At 46.3% G+C, this 18,066-nt stretch overlaps 1 protein-coding gene across 1 annotated transcript; it reads left to right on the top strand.

Moving 5' to 3' along the window:
• Window positions 1-5,537: 5,537 nt before the first annotated feature.
• LOC112983147 (potassium channel subfamily K member 16-like) lies at window positions 5,538-17,300 on the top strand. The gene is made up of 5 exons (XM_026100050.2): window positions 5,538-5,926; window positions 7,903-8,023; window positions 10,386-10,552; window positions 12,103-12,268; window positions 16,081-17,300. Exons 1-5 carry the CDS (start codon window positions 5,732-5,734, stop codon window positions 16,434-16,436), a joined length of 1,005 nt encoding a protein of 334 aa, XP_025955835.2. The 5' UTR covers window positions 5,538-5,731; the 3' UTR covers window positions 16,437-17,300.
• The last annotated feature ends 766 nt before the right edge of the window (window positions 17,301-18,066 follow it).

The raw sequence follows: 18,066 nt of genomic DNA, 5'->3' as shown, positions 1-18,066 counted from the left end.
CTGCCCCTGGCCTTCCCAACAGCCAGCCCACTCAACCTCTTCCATAGTCATGGAAGTAATAGTTAAGGTGGGTGGGAGATGTTGCAGGTGTAGTTGAAGTTTTGTAGCGCACGTGTGTTATGAGCAGTGACCAGATAGATCTGGCCAAGCAGCCGCAGACGCAGCAGCGTGAGGAGCAGCTGAGGCAGGAGGTGACTCAGCTGCAGCAGGATTCTTTCATTTTTCTCCCCTTTTCCGTTTTCAGGAAAGATGTGCACTTCACCATGTGCAACATGTGGCTGTTTGGGGCCTTTGCTGGAGCCCTTGTGCTGCTCCTTGGGCTCTTCTGGATGGCCACTGAGCAGGACTTTGATGAGTCATAGAGCAGCAGTGATGAGAGCTCCTCCAGCAGTGAGGAGAAAGAGGAAGGCAAGGAGCAGGAGGATGTGGGCACTGCTCACTGGCATCTCCTGAACAGCAGCCGTTCTTCCCAGGCAGGAGGGCCCTGGAGACCTTCTACAAGTAGCACCTCTGGGGGCCAGTGCAGGACATGGCCACACCTGCAAGGCAATGGGGGAGCTGGTGGGCAGCCTCCTCCATGCCTTCCAGATGATCTCTTTGATGACTTTCCTGCCACAGCTGGAACCCTACCTTGGGATGGGCAGCATCTTTGAAGGCTGGAGCCACTGTGGGGAGGACACCATCTGCAGCCTGCTCATGCCCCTGCAGCCATCATCTGACACTCCTTGACAGTTGATAGTTATCCACAGGAATTGGACTTCGCAGGTCCTAAATAGCAAACCAGTAAGTATAAGGATCACTGCTGAAGAAAGCTTTAGCGTAAGCATTTAACGGCTTGGCATAAAGTCACAATACAAAAAATGAAATGACCCGTGTTAGAAGACTGAATGTTCTGACCACAACTGCGAGTTACAGATATTTATAGGCGAATTGTTGTAAAAGAGTGTAAAAATGAGGGTCATCTAATAGTTTTAATCCTAAGCACAACAGGAAGTACAACCACAATCACATGGCAAGGAATTTCCATAGCAACTGATAACATTTTCCATTAACATGGAGTTAATTTCAGGCTATAATCAGCCTAAGGACACAGACTACATAACGATGTAGCAAGACAACTGACTCTATACACAGAAAAAGGAAATGGTTCCACTGTGAGTATGGTGGAAAGCAGAAGGAATAAGAGTGGGACTCACAGAGTAGGAGTGTTGTCCCAGTGCATGGTGTCACAGGCAGGAAATGCTCCCTGCCCTCCATTGCCACCGGATCTCACTACGTGGGTTTCCCTGCAATGGACTGGAAAAGTAATGCAGGTGCTAAAAGTTTATATTGCTTCTTTTTCCCTAATCCCATAACTGTGTCATTGATCTGTCCTGCTTTTGAACAAAAGGTATTAATTAACTGTATTACCAGACATGCTGCCTCGTTGATTGGTCACAAATTACCAGCAATCTGAGGGCACTAACAGGCCTTACTGTCTCTGCCCATGTCCCTAGGGCCTCCTCTGATCCTGCCCATGTTCAGGCCCCCATTTCAGCCCAGCCCAGGGCTGTCAGTCCCTGCCCCACAATGCTGTAACAGTGCTGGTCTCCAGCCCCACAGAATATAAGTACCATGAAGCTGAGGACATTTGTGTCAGGGTGCCATGTGGGCTGGTGGCTCCTTATGGGCCCATCAGGGTTCTGCCTCTGACAGGCCATGGGCCTGATCTGGACCCTGACCCATGGGCGACCACCTGGCCCAGCTTTGGTCCATACCCATCCCCACAGAGACACTTGATGCCCTGGGCTGGGGCTGCCCTGGCTGCCCTGCTGCCTTTGAGGGCAGTGGGACAGGTCCTCGCTGCAAGGCCCTGCCCTGCCACCACAGGGAGCTCCTGACAACACGGGCACCCAGGCCCAAAAGGAGCCACCAGCCCACATGGCACCCTGACACAAATGTCCTCAGCTTCGTGATACTTGTATTCTGCTGCAGGTCCTTACCAGGAAGCTACACCCAACCCATCCACAGCCTGCCGCAACCTAGGAGATCACATTGTTGATATTACTGCAAGCTACAGGTTAGATGTCAACAGGACAGTCTCAAAGACAGATGTGAACTGTGCCAATAAAAGTCCTCCTATTGATTTATGAGTTGTGGAGAAGCGCTACTTCTTGACAGCTGGAGCTGTTGGTACTTCCACAGCGGAAGACAACAGTGATGAGGCCTTACAACTGCTTCTTTCAGCTCCTCTTTGAGGAATGTGTGGCACTGAATAGGTCTGTGAGCCCACCTAGCTCAAGGTTGGGGGGAATGTAAGGGAAGTGCTGCCATTGCTAGCAATTTGTTTTGATTAATTAGGATCTAGGAGGGGTATATCTGTGACCTCTGTAGTACACAGGGATTATGGTGGCTGGTTCATCAGATAGCTGGGAAGGTACAGTGGGCAGCCTATCTACCCAGGTTATCTCTGGTTACAGAGCAGGTGTGAGAAGCCAGCCCTCTGGTGATGATGTTTTATCCACAGCAGCTCCCAGCATTTGGAGAAATGCTTAGTTTTGATGACTGGGGTGAGTGGCATCAGGGTAGCCCAGTGTCCCAATCCCTGAGGTGGGAAGAAGTCAACGATGGTGCTTTGGTTCTGCCCAGATTACCCTTCTCGCTGTGATTCTGTCAGGAGCTACAGCAAGAGGCACAGCTCCAGGACAGCCATAGGGAATATGTTTTGCAGCTCTTAATCCAGCAAGACAAGAAGAGACAAGTCAAGACTAACAGAAATTATTCTTACATTTATAAGGAATGCTTTCAAATGGAGTGCTCTATTGAATGGATATGGATTCCCCTCCCCTTCTCCTCCAAAGCCACTTATCCTTGACGATCCCTTCAAAGATCTTAGTAATGAGCAGATACTGTGCTTTCTCTTTTTCCCTCTTTCCCTCTTTCCCACTTTCCCTCTGCAAGTGTCTTCCCCAAGTACAAACCAGACATTGTGTGATGGGATCCTGACAATTCTCTGGATGTTTTATAGAGGCCATTAAAGGATCTCAGGCAGGTGTGAGGAAACAATCTGAGAAAAGTTGATGTATATTCCAGAGCTAGAGGAAAATAAATGTCACAAGTATTCTGTCTGCTTCCTTGCAGCCAGGGGCTTCTTAGGATGCATGTACAGGCAGTAAACATTGTCTTGGAGATAAGGCTAGAGAGTATCCCGGTTCAGTATCTATACTTCAGAGGAGGCAGCATGAGAAAAACAAGGCTGCCTGGTACCTTACCCACCCTGATCAAACCACTGCAACTGAAGTCAATATAAAAAATTTCATTGCCTTCCATGAATCATTTTTTCTCTTCAGACGTATTGAGCAAAGAATACCTTTGTATTATCTGCAGGAATGCAGTTTGCAGGCCAGGAAGCACTACATTTGCACATGTAAAGGGACTTCCCTTGCCTCACGGAGCTGAGAGTCCAAGAGACACAAAGTGGCAAAGGGATAGGTGTCATTATTTGAATAGAAATATTTGAAATCTGAGGAACAAACTCACCTTCAATATTCTGTAGCTTCAAAAGAAGTAAAAGGAAACATGACACATCCTGTTTCTACAAACCCTTTTCCGGTCACTTTAAAGAAAATCTTTAAGCTTCTAAGGGTTTGCAAAGCTACGTATCTTCATTCGTAGTTTTCCTGTTTTCCTCTGAGGTCAGACAGGTTTGTGTGTGAAAGGACAACTAGCACTTGACAGAGTCAAGCCATCTGCCACTTTTTGTTTACACCAGCTCAGTGAAGCTAATGCTCCAGCCCCCAACCATCTCAGTGGCCTTCTGCTGAAGTTGCTGTTGTCAGTGTCTTTCCCATCCTGAGCGGCCCAAAACTGGATGCAGTATCTAGATGTGGTCTCACAAGTTCTGAGTAAAGGAGGATAATCATTTCACTTGATCCGCTGATTATTTTCCTGTTCATATAGCCAAGGATGCTCTTGGCCATCTTTGCTGTGAGGACACATGGCTGGATCATGTTCAGCTTGCTGCCCACTGGCATCACTAGGTCCTTTTCTGCAGAATTGTTCCCCAGCTAGTCAGTCCTCAGCCTTTATCACTGCAAGGGGTTCCTCCTTGCCAGGGGCACAGCTTGGCATCTGTTCTTGTTGAATTTCCTAAAGTTTCTGTTGGCCCACTCCTCCAGCCTGTCTAGCTCCCTCTGGATGGCAGCCCTGCCCTTGAGCATAAAGCCTGGTCTCCCCAGTTTTGTATTATCTGCAAACTTGATGAGATTGCAGTTCATCACTCCTCCAGGTCACCGATAAAGAAGTTTAACAGGACAGGTTTCAGGACAGACCCCTGCAATACTCCACTTGTTACCGGCCTCTAGGCAAAGTACAACCTGTTTACCATGACCCTCTGAGTGGTTATACAACCACTTTTTGCCCATCTGTGTTTTGCACCCTGCCACATTGTAAAGTCCTGTCTAGGATACATTGCACAGGAAATGTTGGCAGAAGAACCTGGCTAGACCAGAATAAAGCCCTGGTGCTTGAGAGGTTACACTGCGGGAGGTGCAAATTGTTGCCTGCTGGATACTTGGATACCACTGACTGCAGTTTGAAGAGCACAGATGTTCACACTGGTGAACATCTAGCTCTTTACAGCAGAATGGGATGACAGAACATCATTATTGACTGTGGAAAGCTAAGGGTGAGACCCAAACCCATTGGATTTTCATGATGCAAAACATACATGCAGCTGGTGCCCCAAAGGTAGAGCAGGGAGGTTCAGAGGGAGGCAGCTGAGGTTTCTGAGGGAAAACAGTGAAACAAAGCAATAGGATGGACGGCATCTGAATGCTTTTGGAAACTTACTTCTCTCATAATGTAGTAGTAGGAGTAATCGGACTTAGAGAGAGTCCAGGCCAGCTCAGCACCAGACCCATTTACGAGACATCATTAACATGGAAGCCCACATTAACAAGCCCCCTCAGCCCCGGCTCCAGCACTTGCAGGCACATTTGTGCCTTAAGGCAGCATTCTTGCTAATGCAGCCAGGACAGACTGGGAAGTCCTGCTTGGATTATTGCTGAGGGAAATAATCTGCCTTTGCTTACACAGCCAGGCCTGGTACTTCTGCAGCCTGCACCCATTTGCCTGCATCCTCAGCATTTCACTGCAAGCTGTTGTGGCCTTGCGGTACCCTGCCCTGGGCTGCAAGCAGGCAGGAGAGGCTCAGGAGAATGGCCTGGCCATGTCTGAGTGAAGCTGCCACTGGACACAGTGACAAGGAGATTCTGGGGTCACCGAGGCTTTCCCTAGAGTCCAGTCCTCGAAGACTGCTGGAGGCAGAGGGGGAAAAACAATATTCTTCCAAGCGAGCTCCCCTGTGGGCCGGGTGCGGGCTGCCCTCACCTGTCCTCCAGAGCCTCAGGCAGACGCCTCGCAAGCAGGAGGAGATGGCCACCCGCCAGCTCCTCATATCCTGACCCATTTTTCCTGAGAACTCAGCAAGGCACAGTTTCACAGAGAAGAGGAAATCCCTAAACTGCACACAGTCCAGAGAGTGGAAAGTTTTTTGTTTGTTTGTTTGGCTTTATTTCCAACTTCCCCATGAACATATTTGACAGCTCACTGTCCCTGTCAGCGCAGGATCCCAGCAGAAACCCGGGCTGGGGCTGTGCTTCCTGCCCCAAGGGAGGCTTCCCAGGAGCGCGAGGGATTTACCGACCGCCGCCTTTCCTTCCCTGTCCCTTGCGGTGTCCCGCCGAGAGCCATGTGCAGTGGCAAGCTGCAGACAGGTTTGCTGGTGGCCGGCTACTTCGTCTACTTGCTGGTGGGTGCAGCCGTGTTCCAGGCGCTGGAGAGGACTGCTGAGAAGCAGCAGAAAATGGCAGCAGCCCAGATGAAGGAGGCTTTTCTGCAGAACTTCACCCACCTCACCGTGGCGGAGATAGAGCAGTTTATGAAGGTGAGTGTGAGGCGCCAGGGAAGCTGTTTCTCGCTCCCCTTTCCCGCATTTCCTACTCTGCCTGGCTACACAGATGACTTTCACTGTGTCCCTGCTGGTGCATTCATTTGGGCGATTTTCGCAAACCCCAAGCCTGTTCTCTGGTCTGGCTAGGGAGGTCACACTGGTGGTAAACACAGTGCATGAGGCTTGACAGAACCTTTTGTGTTAGCTATTAAAAAAAAGAAAGCCCAAGGGCCTGATTCTTTTGACTCTTGCCTCCTGCTGGCATGGCTTTTGGTGGGGCTGTGCTGAGCTGCAGTGGGTGGCATGGCACAAAAAATAAGGCTGTCAGAAACGAGTGGGGATGATTGCCACACGCAGCAGCATCATAGGCAGTGCAAAAGAACAAAGCAGCAAGCTCTGAAATAATCTCTTGGGAAAAAAGAAACTCAAATCTCTGCAAGGCTTGTGGCATAGTCAGGGTTTATTTCTCAAAGACATTGTGCAAATGAGACACTCAACCTTGCCAAGAGAAAGATGTTTCCAGTCACTGTGGAGGCTGAGTGGCTACAGTTCTCTCGTCATCTTATCTATTTTGTAGCTCTATCTGCTACAATGCAGAAAAAAGCGGGGACGGATAACAGCCTTCCTGTAAGCATTTCTGCATGGGAAACTAAGAGAGCTCTCAATAAGCCAGTTGGCAGGATAAGGAGAGGAGCTGAGAAGCAGTATTTCTAATAAAGTGACTATTGAGCCAGCCCCCACTTCACATAAGCATGCACCTCCTTCAGCCTGCATTGGGGGGCAGGGGGGAGAGAAACGAAAGGAAATCTCTGTGCCATGGCTATGGAATGATTTCTGGTAGCCTTGATTTTCTGGGGGCACCAGCAGAAGATTTGGTGGGGGAGGGAAGGGGAAAGATCTTCCTGGTGCAATTTTTCCAGCTTGTGTCTTGCTTCTGGCAGGGCTCAACCCTGGAGTTTATCTAGGCTGCTTCTGTACAAATTGGCCTGTGCTCCGGATGTCCAGCCCTCTGTCCTCTGTTTGCTAAAGACAGGGACAGCTGCATATGGCTTTCTTTTTTTTTTCCCTAAAGCTTTTAAAAACATATCAACATTACTTATTATTAAACCCAAGGAAGAAGGCAAAAGCCTGAAGAAGCATAGAATCGTAGATGACAGGTCTGGAAGGACTTGGGAGAGGCATCTAGCCAACCACCTGCCCCAGGACAGCCTTCACTGAGCCCAAACCATCTCTGACAGATATTTATCTACTCACATCTCAAAGGCCTAATTGCAAATACTGTCTGTGTGTGTGCTTGTGCATTCAATGAAGAGAACAGTGCACATGTCAGGCCGGATTCTGACTGCAATTACACCAAAAGTAATGACTTGAAACTCAGTGGACTTTCTCTGGATTTAAATCTATGACACTGATCAGAATACAGAATAAAATGAAATTCTGCTAGTGTGTCATGTGCACCCTGCTATAAGCCACTGGTGCCTTGCTGGGAGGGATCAGGCACACTGCTCAGTGCACCTCCTTACAGATGAGGAATTAGACCCTGGTTCCACTGCTACTATCTCAAGGGCAAGCTCAAAACCAGCAATCAGCCACCCCCACACTTAAAACTAGTGGGCTGCCGTGCTCTGGCAAGTCCTAGTCTTCTCTTAGGATCCTTCATTTCCAAAGTAGGTAGCCTAAAAAAATCTGAGGTGCCTGGGAGGTGCAGTTCACACTGAATGAACAAGTTCTCCTATTAGACCACTCAACAGAACCACAGGGCAAAGAACACACACTCAAAAACACTGTCTGGCTGCCAGCAGGTCAGTGCCTTCCTTGAAAGCTAAGGTGGGAATGGTGTTTGGAGTAGCATTGAGGACAGGTGGGTACTCACAGGAAAGGAGCAGTAATGGCTAAAATCCATAGTACTCTTGCAGCAAATGCTTGAGAAAAGCAGCCGTGCTGGTACCAAACCTTGCTTTCCCTCGCAGAACCTGACTGAAGCAATTCAGAACGGAGTATATCCTGTTGGAAATGAATCACAGATTGAAAAGAGCAACTGGGATTTCAGTAACTCCTTCTTCTTTGCAGGCACGGTTGTCTCCACAATAGGTAGGATTTTCATGTGTATCTGTGCCTGTGTGTGTGTGTGTGGTGCTTATTATGTATAGTTATTAGGACCCGAACAGGTAATGCTTTCAAGGGTAAAACTCCAGCTCTTCATGGGCTAGGGTGGGAAGCAGCAACAGACTTGATCTGGAGACCTCACCATACCACAGCAATGCAGCACCTTCATTCACAGCTTTATTTTGGCTTGTGAAATACCAATGGTTTTCATATCACTGTTTCCCACCCATTTCTTCTTTTCTAGCCATCTGTTAAAATCTTGGCTCAGCTGCCAGTTCTGGGTGGGAAATAGACTTGACTTCCCTGGTCTTATTCTAGGGTCAAACAAGCTGTAAATCATTCCTGAGACTGTTGTAAAGCATAGAAGAATGGTAGGAAAAAAAGTGAGCTCTGCTGGGGCATGGACACCATCACAGTAACCTGTCCTGGGTTGGTGTATGCCTTGGGCCAGAATATGCCGGGAGGGAAAAGTAGGAAGGGGGCAAGGTGAGTGCTATCACTTTTACACTGCTGCTTCAAGCGCAGGGCTGTTCTTGGCATTTCAGGGGCCGCCTTTCCCCTGCCTATCTCTCCCTTTCTCCCAGATATACATCCCAGAAAGCACAGCTCTGCCAAATCTGCATATAAAATGCACACTGTTGGCTCCTGCCTCACCATCTCATGCAGTATGGGTTAAATCCATATTTTTGCAGAGCAGCGCTGACACATCACTCCCACTGCACCCTAGGCACAGCTGCCCCCTTGATCAGTGAGTGTGACATGTCACAGGGGCCCCGGGGGTCTCCCAGCATCATGGTAGGTGTTTAGGTGTTACATGACCCCATAGCTGAGACCTCCTGCCTTAGAAGAAAGAAAAAGTAGAGCCTTAAGTAATGTGCTCCCCAGCAGTCTCCACTGATCTGCTGGAACCCTTTCAGTGCAGCACAGAAAAAGGATGAGGATTTGGGAAGGAGAATGAGCTGAAAAGTGACTTGTTCCTATTGATCAAATTGTCCAGCTACCATCAATGAACTTGAACTGAAGATTAGACCTTCCTCTTACTCACTCCTTGCTCCTCACCACCACATGTGTAAGTCTGGGTTGTTTTAGCCCAGAAAAGGGTTGAGCACTAGGAAAAGCTTCTGACCGGTCACACCAATAAGGAATTTTTCATGGTTATAACATTCATATATCAGTGAAACTTCCCTAGTTTGTTAACACACTGCTACTAGAAAAAGCCATTCCTTGGCACCACATATTATTGTATTTTTTTCATTATTGCATTTTTCTGCCAAGCAGAAATCAGTTGCCTCCCATCAAATTTTGTTTCTCCAACAAGGGACACAGGCTGTCAGGAGAAGTACAGCTTTGCCTGTTTCTCTGCACCTTCACCACAGAGGTCTGTTTGTGAAGCTACATCATATATTTCTATCAATCTTCAAACCCCCAGGATCCGGAATGTCAATTTTTGTTGTCATGAAAGTGGAACAGCTGTGTGACAGGGAGCACAAGACAATAAATCAGCCAGCTGTCTTATTTGTCTTTTCCCTCAGAGAAAGCCCAGGACTCTAGGAGTAATGGATACCTTGAGATGAGCTGGGGAAAATGCCTTTTCTGTGTAAGGACATATACAAAGTACATGACTCTTGCACTCAGATATGTGTGCGCTCAAGGGGTCTGAGAGGAACAACGTCTCCAGTCCATTAAGGGACGTGTCTGGAGTTCTGCAGCCATTTCACTGCTTAGATAAATTCTCTTTTAATAAGATTTAAAGACAAATATCTCTCTAGCATGAATAAATTAGCTACCACTAAGGTCTAGGCTATTTAGCCAGGCTATTCTTATATCCCCTACACTGCTTCCAGGACTTGAGCCAGTATCCACACATACCAGCTTACTGGCATTTAGCTAGGGAGGTCACTAACACACCACTCTGCTGTACACTCCAGCCATGCCTTCGCGGGCGGTTTGAGAAGAGGCTAGGGGTGGGCTGTATCTGATTCTGGCATGGCAAACCACCCTGGACTCCAGCCTTGACATCTTCCAGGTCCCCAGCCTTCTGGTTTCTGTCTTTCCATGTAATTGTCACAAGAGAGAGCATGTTTTCCATAACTGCTTTTAGATTATACTTTCATTCCCATTAAGGCTGGGCTGGAAGCACACAGTGCTCTCTGCATCCTCCAAAATATGCAGAGTGAATCACTTCATCTGCCTGCTGGGTTTGTCAGAGAAAAGCGAATGCACGTGGACTAAGTGCTAGCCATGTCTTCTGGGGGCAAAGGCAGGCCAGGTTCGGGTAGGTGTGAATGGTACTGTGGACTGCTCCAGCCCTTTGGAATATCTCCTCTGACCCATCTTTGTTTCATAGGCTATGGCACACTACGCCCTAAAACTGCTGGGGGACAGATCTTCTGTGTCTTTTTTGCTCTGTTTGGAATCCCTCTGAACATTGTTTTTCTGCACCGTGTCGGTAAGATGCTCTCACTGCTGTGTAAAAAGCTGGAGAAATTCCTGTACGAGAAAGGAATGAGAAAGGTAATTGGTTCCACTTACTCAGGCACGCTTGCTCACTGTTAAGCTTCTTTCAAGATATGTCCTAGCATTATCCTCTCTGTCGTGTTTGTCCTCATGCTGTGTTAGGCACCATACTAGAACAGGGGAAGAGAGGTTTTTTACCCTGCAGGGCTAAACAGACAAGGCAGCAGTAGAAAAGACAGGCAGAAAATGGGATGCATTTTGCCTGCTCACCTGAATGGCAGGCATCTAGCCTCCTTCAGCAATCGATGGAAAGAGCAGGCACCTCATCCCGCTTCTCTAGAAACTTATCTCAGGTACTAACACTCTTGGGAAGTACCGTTCTCTCCCTATGGCCAGTAGACAGAGATGAGATGATTAAGCATCTCACATTTAGACATCAGAAAGTAGGTGAGCCAATGCCATCCAGATGTTAAGGGTATCAGTAGATACTTGACTCATTGCTTAGCCTAGCCCCTCTCCTCCCTTGACTCTGACTGGCAGGAAACCCTAGGCTCAAGTTGTCCATTTGAGCCTGGTTGTTGAAAGGTGAGGTGGCACACGTAAGGGGCTAGAGGCAGGCCATCTCTTGCCTGGTTATGCCCCAAGTTGTTGCAACTTCTCCTCTTCTATCACCAGTTTTGAGGGAGTGGGAAGAGCTTTTCTCTGCCTCCTAATATGATTCTCTTTCAGGAGGAGATATGAATGTTACAGGCAACTGTATTCAAATTGTTGAATTTCTCCCCATGTCTGGCAAACTTAAATAGAACATAAGGCTTGATCGGATATAGACTCTAGCATATGCATAATGCACTAAGGCATGGGGAATTATCCAACAGTTGCCATTCATTTCAAGACAATCTGGAATGGTAACATTCTGTACGTAAATTATAGGTGTGTCTGGCTGAGAAGTCTTAATTTATAAGAAGTCTTTTTCCAGCCAGGGCCTCCTTCTGTCTGCATGGAGGTAGGATGGACATTTCATCATCAGGAGCTCATTTAACAAAGGTCTTGTTGTAGCTGGGTATTCACTGGGTGGGAGCCGAGTTGTGGCACTGATATCATGCATCTTCAGAGAAATGCAGGCAATGCTCAAGACTCCTGGAGATAACATTGTTGGAACAGGTGTAAATTCTCCATGGATTATTTTAAAAATGTCTGTTTTCTTGGGCAACTTTGAATGATTTTTGAGTGCAATACCTGAATACCTAAAAACTAATTAAAAATGAAGCAGTCTGGTGAAAAAATGGAAATAGTCTGATTCTGATAAAAGTCATTGGAAAGGAATTCCTTCCATAATTCATGGTCATTGGAGGTTGATACAATCACCAAAAAACCTACATGTCCCTCGATTGCTGTACAACTCCTACGTGGGAGCCATACGACTTCTACTCCCCCTACTTCGGGGCCAGGCTGAGGTACCATTAGAGGTGATGAATACAGTACAACCCTTCAGTCTGTGTGGTCCTAGTAGGTGTTCCCAGACAGCCACTCATTTGAATACCCCACCATTATATATGACCTTCTACTGTGTCAAATCAGAATTATAATTGAATTTGTTTCTTTTTCAGAAGAACAAATTTCTGACCCTTTTGTTCTTCCTGGTGACGGGGATGCTAGTGTTTCTGTGTTTGCCATCACTCTTCTTCCACATAACAGAGGGCTGGTCCTACAGCGAAGGAATTTACTTTGCATTTATCACCCTCAGCACCATCGGCTTTGGCGATTATGTAGTAGGTAAGGTTGAATTCAGAGAGAAGACACACCAAAATGCCAGGGATACTACTGTAATTACTGTAAGGTGACTGCACAAGCCACTAGTGAATGTACTGTAGAGATAACTCTTCCATCTGGGTCTTCCTAATCTTCACCGTCTGTAGTTCTGGGGGAAACACTCATCTCTCTGGGATTGCATCAGGTGTTGAAAACACGAAGATGTCTAAATATAATGAAATACGGTGCTTTAGGATGCAAAGAATCCACCTATTTTGGGGAAGGGAAAGGGAAATGTAGAGGAAGACTCAAAGTGCCTGGGAATTTGCATATACTGAAAGGGAACAGTTTGTGACCTTCATACAAAATGAGGCATGTATCCCTGCTCTGGCCATCTAAGTCTTACGTTTCAAAGTGTACAGTAAAGAAACGACTGGTCATGTTTCAGAAGACATGATTTTATAGCAATTCTCCTCAAAGCCATGGAAAAGGGGAAAGTGGGGAAATGTACTCAGTCATCGAAAAATGGGAGCTTATACTCACATATCACTGCAGAAGTGGCCTCTTTTAGTCTCCTGTGCATCACTGGATGCTCTTTGACTTCGCAAGTTTGAGCTTTTAGTTTCCCCTGAAGTTAAACTGTTTAAGCCACAGTCCAGGGAGGTGGAGTGCTTCCACAAACACTGCTGCGGACCTGCTTACCCAAATGCACTCTCCATGGAATTAGCTTCTAGAGGCACTCCAAAATGAACACCGCAGGCCAAATCAGTGTCCACGGAAGAAGCAATCAAAGACCTGGACTCCACAGAGGCGCAAAGATTTCTCTACAACAAACTGTCCTGCTGGCATCCTGCCAACCCAAACTTCATTTCAGCGGTGGTATGAGAAGAAAACTCTGGAGTTAGTATGTGAGCTCCAGTGCTGCCCCCACAGTGAGTCTGGAAGTCTCACTTCACTTTCTGAAGGACAGACATCCACGGCACACCAAATACAAGGCTCTCAAACCCTGCAGAGAGGCAAGAGGGGCTTTGGAGAGGGGCTGACTGTCCTGCTGCTTGTTTGGAGGATTTCTTAGGTCAGGACTTTGGCAGAAGCGGCTCACAGGCTTTTCCAGACACGGTCTGATATTCCCTGTTGGCCTTAATTTTCCTGAGTCTACGTATGAGGCCAGATGGTGCTTTGAAGATCTAGCTGACATCTTGCTCGTTTGGTGGAGTTTAAAGATTGTAGTGATCTCATAGCCCAGCTGATTGCTCATCCATGACATAATGGATTCCTTTTCCTTCCCACAGGATGTGCAACACAAGCTACTGGCTCTGGCCTCCTGCCTGTCGAAGGCCATTAAGTTTCACACAGATACATACAAGCTCAAAGTCTCTGGGTAGGTTGAATACATCTGGTCCTGAGAAATTTACAGTATGTTTCAGAGACAGGGAGCAGAAGACATCATCATGACATGGAAGTGTCAACATCCAGGACCTCTGCAATGGCAATGAGTTGATTAGGCTACGTTTCTCCATGTGATACCAGCAGGTTAAATCTCCCTCTGGCTACAAAACAAAGGAAACCAGTCTCCCCTGAAATTCTCTTCTCACCTGATCCAGAGAAACATTTTTTGCTTCCAACACTGATAAGTAATATTGCCACGAGCAAGGCGCAACAGTCAGGTATCTGCAAGGAATCTGCATCGCACAACAGTGGCCACCTTGCTTACTGTTTTCTCCAGCCAGGGCCAATCTTTGTCACTGCAGTGGAAGACAATAAGGCACAGGCATTTCTTTCCTAACCATATGCAGGACTGATGACCCTGGCCTGTGCAATGCTGGGCACCTCAAACTTCAATGACATGCAATGCAGGAAGATGGAAGGTGACCGGTGCCTTGCGGGGGAAGATGTGAACAAATGGACAGCAGCCTAACCGGCTTGTTCTCTTCCCGTGTCCAAAAATACAGATGTGCTTTACAATAATGGCAGCAGGTCACAGCCTGAAAGCCACCACTTCCATAGCACTTTCCTCCTCTGCAGACATGTTATTTTACAAATACAGTTAAAAGATCACGATTAAACAGACCTTCTGGCTCTGTAATTTCATCTTCATTAAAATGACTTAACTGGAGCTGAAATATTTTTTCCTGCAGCATTTACCTCCATTGGCATTAAACAACGGTAATAAAATAGTAAGTTTAATACCTCATACCTCCACAATGAAACAAGCAGAATCCATGGTTGTCCTCACTATTATGCATTTAGAATTGATTACAGAAGACAGATGGATTTGTGCTGGCCAAGTGAAACAGAACAGGTTTGAGTTTATTTGTATATTAGTGATTCAAAACTCTTTTGCAGCTGTTGTACTTAAAGCATGAGATAAAGCCTCTTCTTTTTTCAGGGAGACATCCTAGGAAGATGGCAGAGTCTGGATTTAACTGTTCATTGTAAATGCACACATAGGTGAAACTCCCCCTGGGCTGTAAAACAACTTCATGCTCTACTTAAGCCCAGTTTTGAGTAAACATTGCAAGGACATTACAAGTTGCTTTGCCAGCACGGTGTTGAATCCCTATCCCCAAATCATGAGCTCCAGCTAAGAGCACAAAAGGAGATGCTTTGCAGCAAGGCTGGCAGCTTCTATGCCAAGTCAGCTCCACCAGAAGCAGAAGAAACAACTGTTGGATCTCTATCCATGAGGGCAAACCAGCCCACTCCTGCTCCATTTCCAAAGATCTTGCATGATGAAGTACAGAATCTTACACACTGATTTATGCAATGCTAAGCACTGCAGGACCTGAAATGAGTTGCCAGCATCCTGACTCCTTCCAGGCAGTTTCGCAAAAGGAAGTGCTCCACCAGGCTTGTGCTAACCTCCATGCCCATGCATGTTGCTGTGTTATCTTCTCTGTGGAGTCACCCTTAACAGTGACTTGTAACACTTGGTAAGCAGTATTACCATTAAACCCAAGTTTTCAAGCAGATGCCAGGTTCATATCAGCTGGATCATGCTAACAAGGTTGTGTGGGATTAAATGCATTAGGAGTAAAAACTCTCTGAGCATTGGTCGTGGAGTGCTGACGTCTGAGGAACAAAATGAAATGACCCATGCAGAACAGCAGGTGTGGAATACTGGGTGACGCTAAGAGGTTTGGACTGCATGAAACATGCTTCGGTCCACTGATTTCCAACACAGAAAGTTGTGTTCTCAGTATGTGACAGCAAGTTCTCATCAGTCACCTACCTTTTTAATGGAGGAGGATCCTGCAGCCATTCAAAAGGAAAGTAGGAATTGCAACTTCTCTCTTTCTATGATCAAGGATACCTGTAATTTAAAATAATTATGTATTAGGTCATAATCACACTTTGTTGGAGGAATATACAGAATTACAATAGTGTAGGCAGCAATTGTGGAGTGCTTTTAGTGGCCCGCTGTGCTCTGCTTTTTGTGCCATTTGAGTTTGGGAATATTTTCATAATAATACAATACAATTTACTTGTACATGCAGAGGTTGCAATGGAGTTGGTATGCTATAGGGGGAAAAATATCCTGATCTGATGCGAATCCATCTCAGTCCCAGCATATCTTTTTGAAGGGCCAGCATGGTGGACTGGCATAAATCAGCTTATTACAGCCACAAGAGACTGGCCCTACCTGAACCTAAAGCATGTTTTCCTTTGAGCTGCAGCCTTGCTGGGGAAGTGAGAGACTCCACTGCAATGTAGAGATCACCTTAAAGCACTCAACATAAAACACTTTGATGAATTCACTAGGTTGGCCCATTTTACACAGGGAAAGCAATTTTGACTTGTTGTTTTTCCTTTTCTTTCTCTCTCTCTGTCTGCAGGAAAACAACCTGACAGGAATTATTTTTCCTACTACCGAACACTGGTGGCCATTTGGATTCTTTTTGGCCTTGCCTGGATTGCTCTCCTGTTTAATTTATTAACAACGGTACTGGAAGATACTGAAAAAATAATTGCCAAGGATCTCCATCAAATAGGAAAAGTGAGTGAGGGTGAAGCAAGTCAACAAAGAAGATGCTGGCCTGCTCGGTTTATTCGAGAAGAAGAAATGCAACCACCACATGCTGGAGGGGCTGCACAGAAAATGGAGTCATTAGCAGCAGGTTCTGAACACCCAGAAAATGAAAAAAATGTTCTTTCTTATGGCAAAAATATTTCCATAACATATAAGGATTGAATTCTTCATTGGAGATTTGCTAGCATATTATTCTAAAAAAATTCCTATGGAAATAATCTTTCTCCTGCCTTTTGCTAAGATACGACCTTTCAGAACTCAAGATTAAAGTTACACAAAACAAGACTATTAGTGGTAAGACATTTGCTCCTCAGTTTGTCCCCAGGTTGTGCTAACAACCTGACAATTGCACTGGTTTTGCAAGGCTTCTTTAAGGTTCTTCGAAAAAAATGCAGAGGAGGCACATGGTAGAGCTTGCTGGTTCTGCTTGGGTTTTGCTGCTTGCAAAAATCCACATCTGTTCCAAGAACTGACATGCACAAGCTTTTCTGAGGCATTTCATAGCACCTTTGGAGAAAGAAATAAAGGGATGTAACTTAATAATGCCTGATTTGAGCTGTCATATTGAATAAGCCTGCTGGACTTGAAAGACATGTTAGAAAGGCAGGACCTGGGCTCAGTTAGGGGGCACAGGAGGCATCTAATGGACAGGGTTAGAAAAAGGTTAGCTGTGTTAGGAATGGTTTATTCTACCTCTTCCTATTTTACACTAAGATGAGTAAAGCCAATTTCGCCTTTTATCCCTGTGGCTTTGTAAAAACCTTTCTGATGGTGCTTATAAAGAGCGTATAAACATATTCATTTAATTCAGTTTTTTGTAGCGTTTTAGGAGAACAGTGACTGGTTTGAATGGAGGAGTCCTCGTTGCATCAGAGCCTTGCTGCTATGTTTGTGTTCCACAGCTGCTCGAATGTCGTTTAAAAATGATCCCATTGCGCAGTGCTGAGGTAGCTTGCCAAGCACGATCGTTGTCCAAACAGTGCAGCCTTATCGTCAACCGAGTGAAACACAGATCTCAAATCTGAACTTTGCCTCAGAGTTTCAGGTGTACTGCTTGGCACGCAGGCTATCCGTGAGTGAAGACCGTGGCCTTTAACAGCTCAGTCTACACTTGAGATGCTTTGTGTGCGTCAAGAGTGTACAAAACCCTACTGCTGGCAGAACCCCTGTGGTAGACACAGTCACAGAGGGTATATGGTTACACCAAAGAGCAGTCTAGCCCAACATCCTGTCCCTGACAGTGGCTAGTAGCATATGCCTCAAAAATAAGGACAAGACAGCTCTGCCATCCTCCCTCCCCGGTGTGTCCTCCCTCTTCCAGGAGTCAGTGGCTCAAGGCTGCCCAGGCAAGAGGTGGAGTCTCACGGCTTAAAAGTCCATGAATTTGCCTAAATGCTGAATTCATAGTGACATCCACAGCAAGCTGACAAGGTGGTCGAGAGATTAACTACACAAAGTACCTCTCATTGCTGGTTCTGAACCTGCTGCTTGACAGTTTTTTTTTCTTATATATCCTCTAGTTCCTGTTTTGAGAGACAGTGAATAATTGTTCTCAGCTCACCCTCCGGGTTTTACAGCAAGAGCAGCCTCCTCCTGGAGATGTAGTTATACTGGCAGAGCTATTCCTCTATGAAAAGGAGAATAAATTACAGCTATAAAGCAATTTTATGTCATAAAGATGCAGTCAGCCTTGAAGTTGAACTTGTAACTACTTCAGTCAAACAAAACCACGCTTCTTGCCAAAACAGCTCTGTTGGTTCAAGACCTGGCATGTAGACCTGGCCAAATAAGC

The sequence above is a fragment of the Dromaius novaehollandiae genome, chromosome 5 (assembly GCF_036370855.1).
Source record: "Dromaius novaehollandiae isolate bDroNov1 chromosome 5, bDroNov1.hap1, whole genome shotgun sequence".
Lineage (NCBI taxonomy): Eukaryota > Metazoa > Chordata > Aves > Casuariiformes > Dromaiidae > Dromaius > Dromaius novaehollandiae.
This window is presented reverse-complemented; position numbering and strand designations above follow the sequence as displayed.

Bases quoted from the DNA above. Each gene is read 5' to 3' on its own strand.
- LOC112983147 (XM_026100050.2), top strand. From the start codon at position 5,732: ATGTGCAGTGGCAAGCTGCAGACAGGTTTGCTGGTGGCCGGCTACTTC. The intron at 5,927-7,902 runs GTGAGTGTGAGG...TTTCCCTCGCAG, and splicing joins AGATAGAGCAGTTTATGAAG to AACCTGACTGAAGCAATTCA. The intron at 10,553-12,102 runs GTAATTGGTTCC...TTTCTTTTTCAG, and splicing joins ACGAGAAAGGAATGAGAAAG to AAGAACAAATTTCTGACCCT.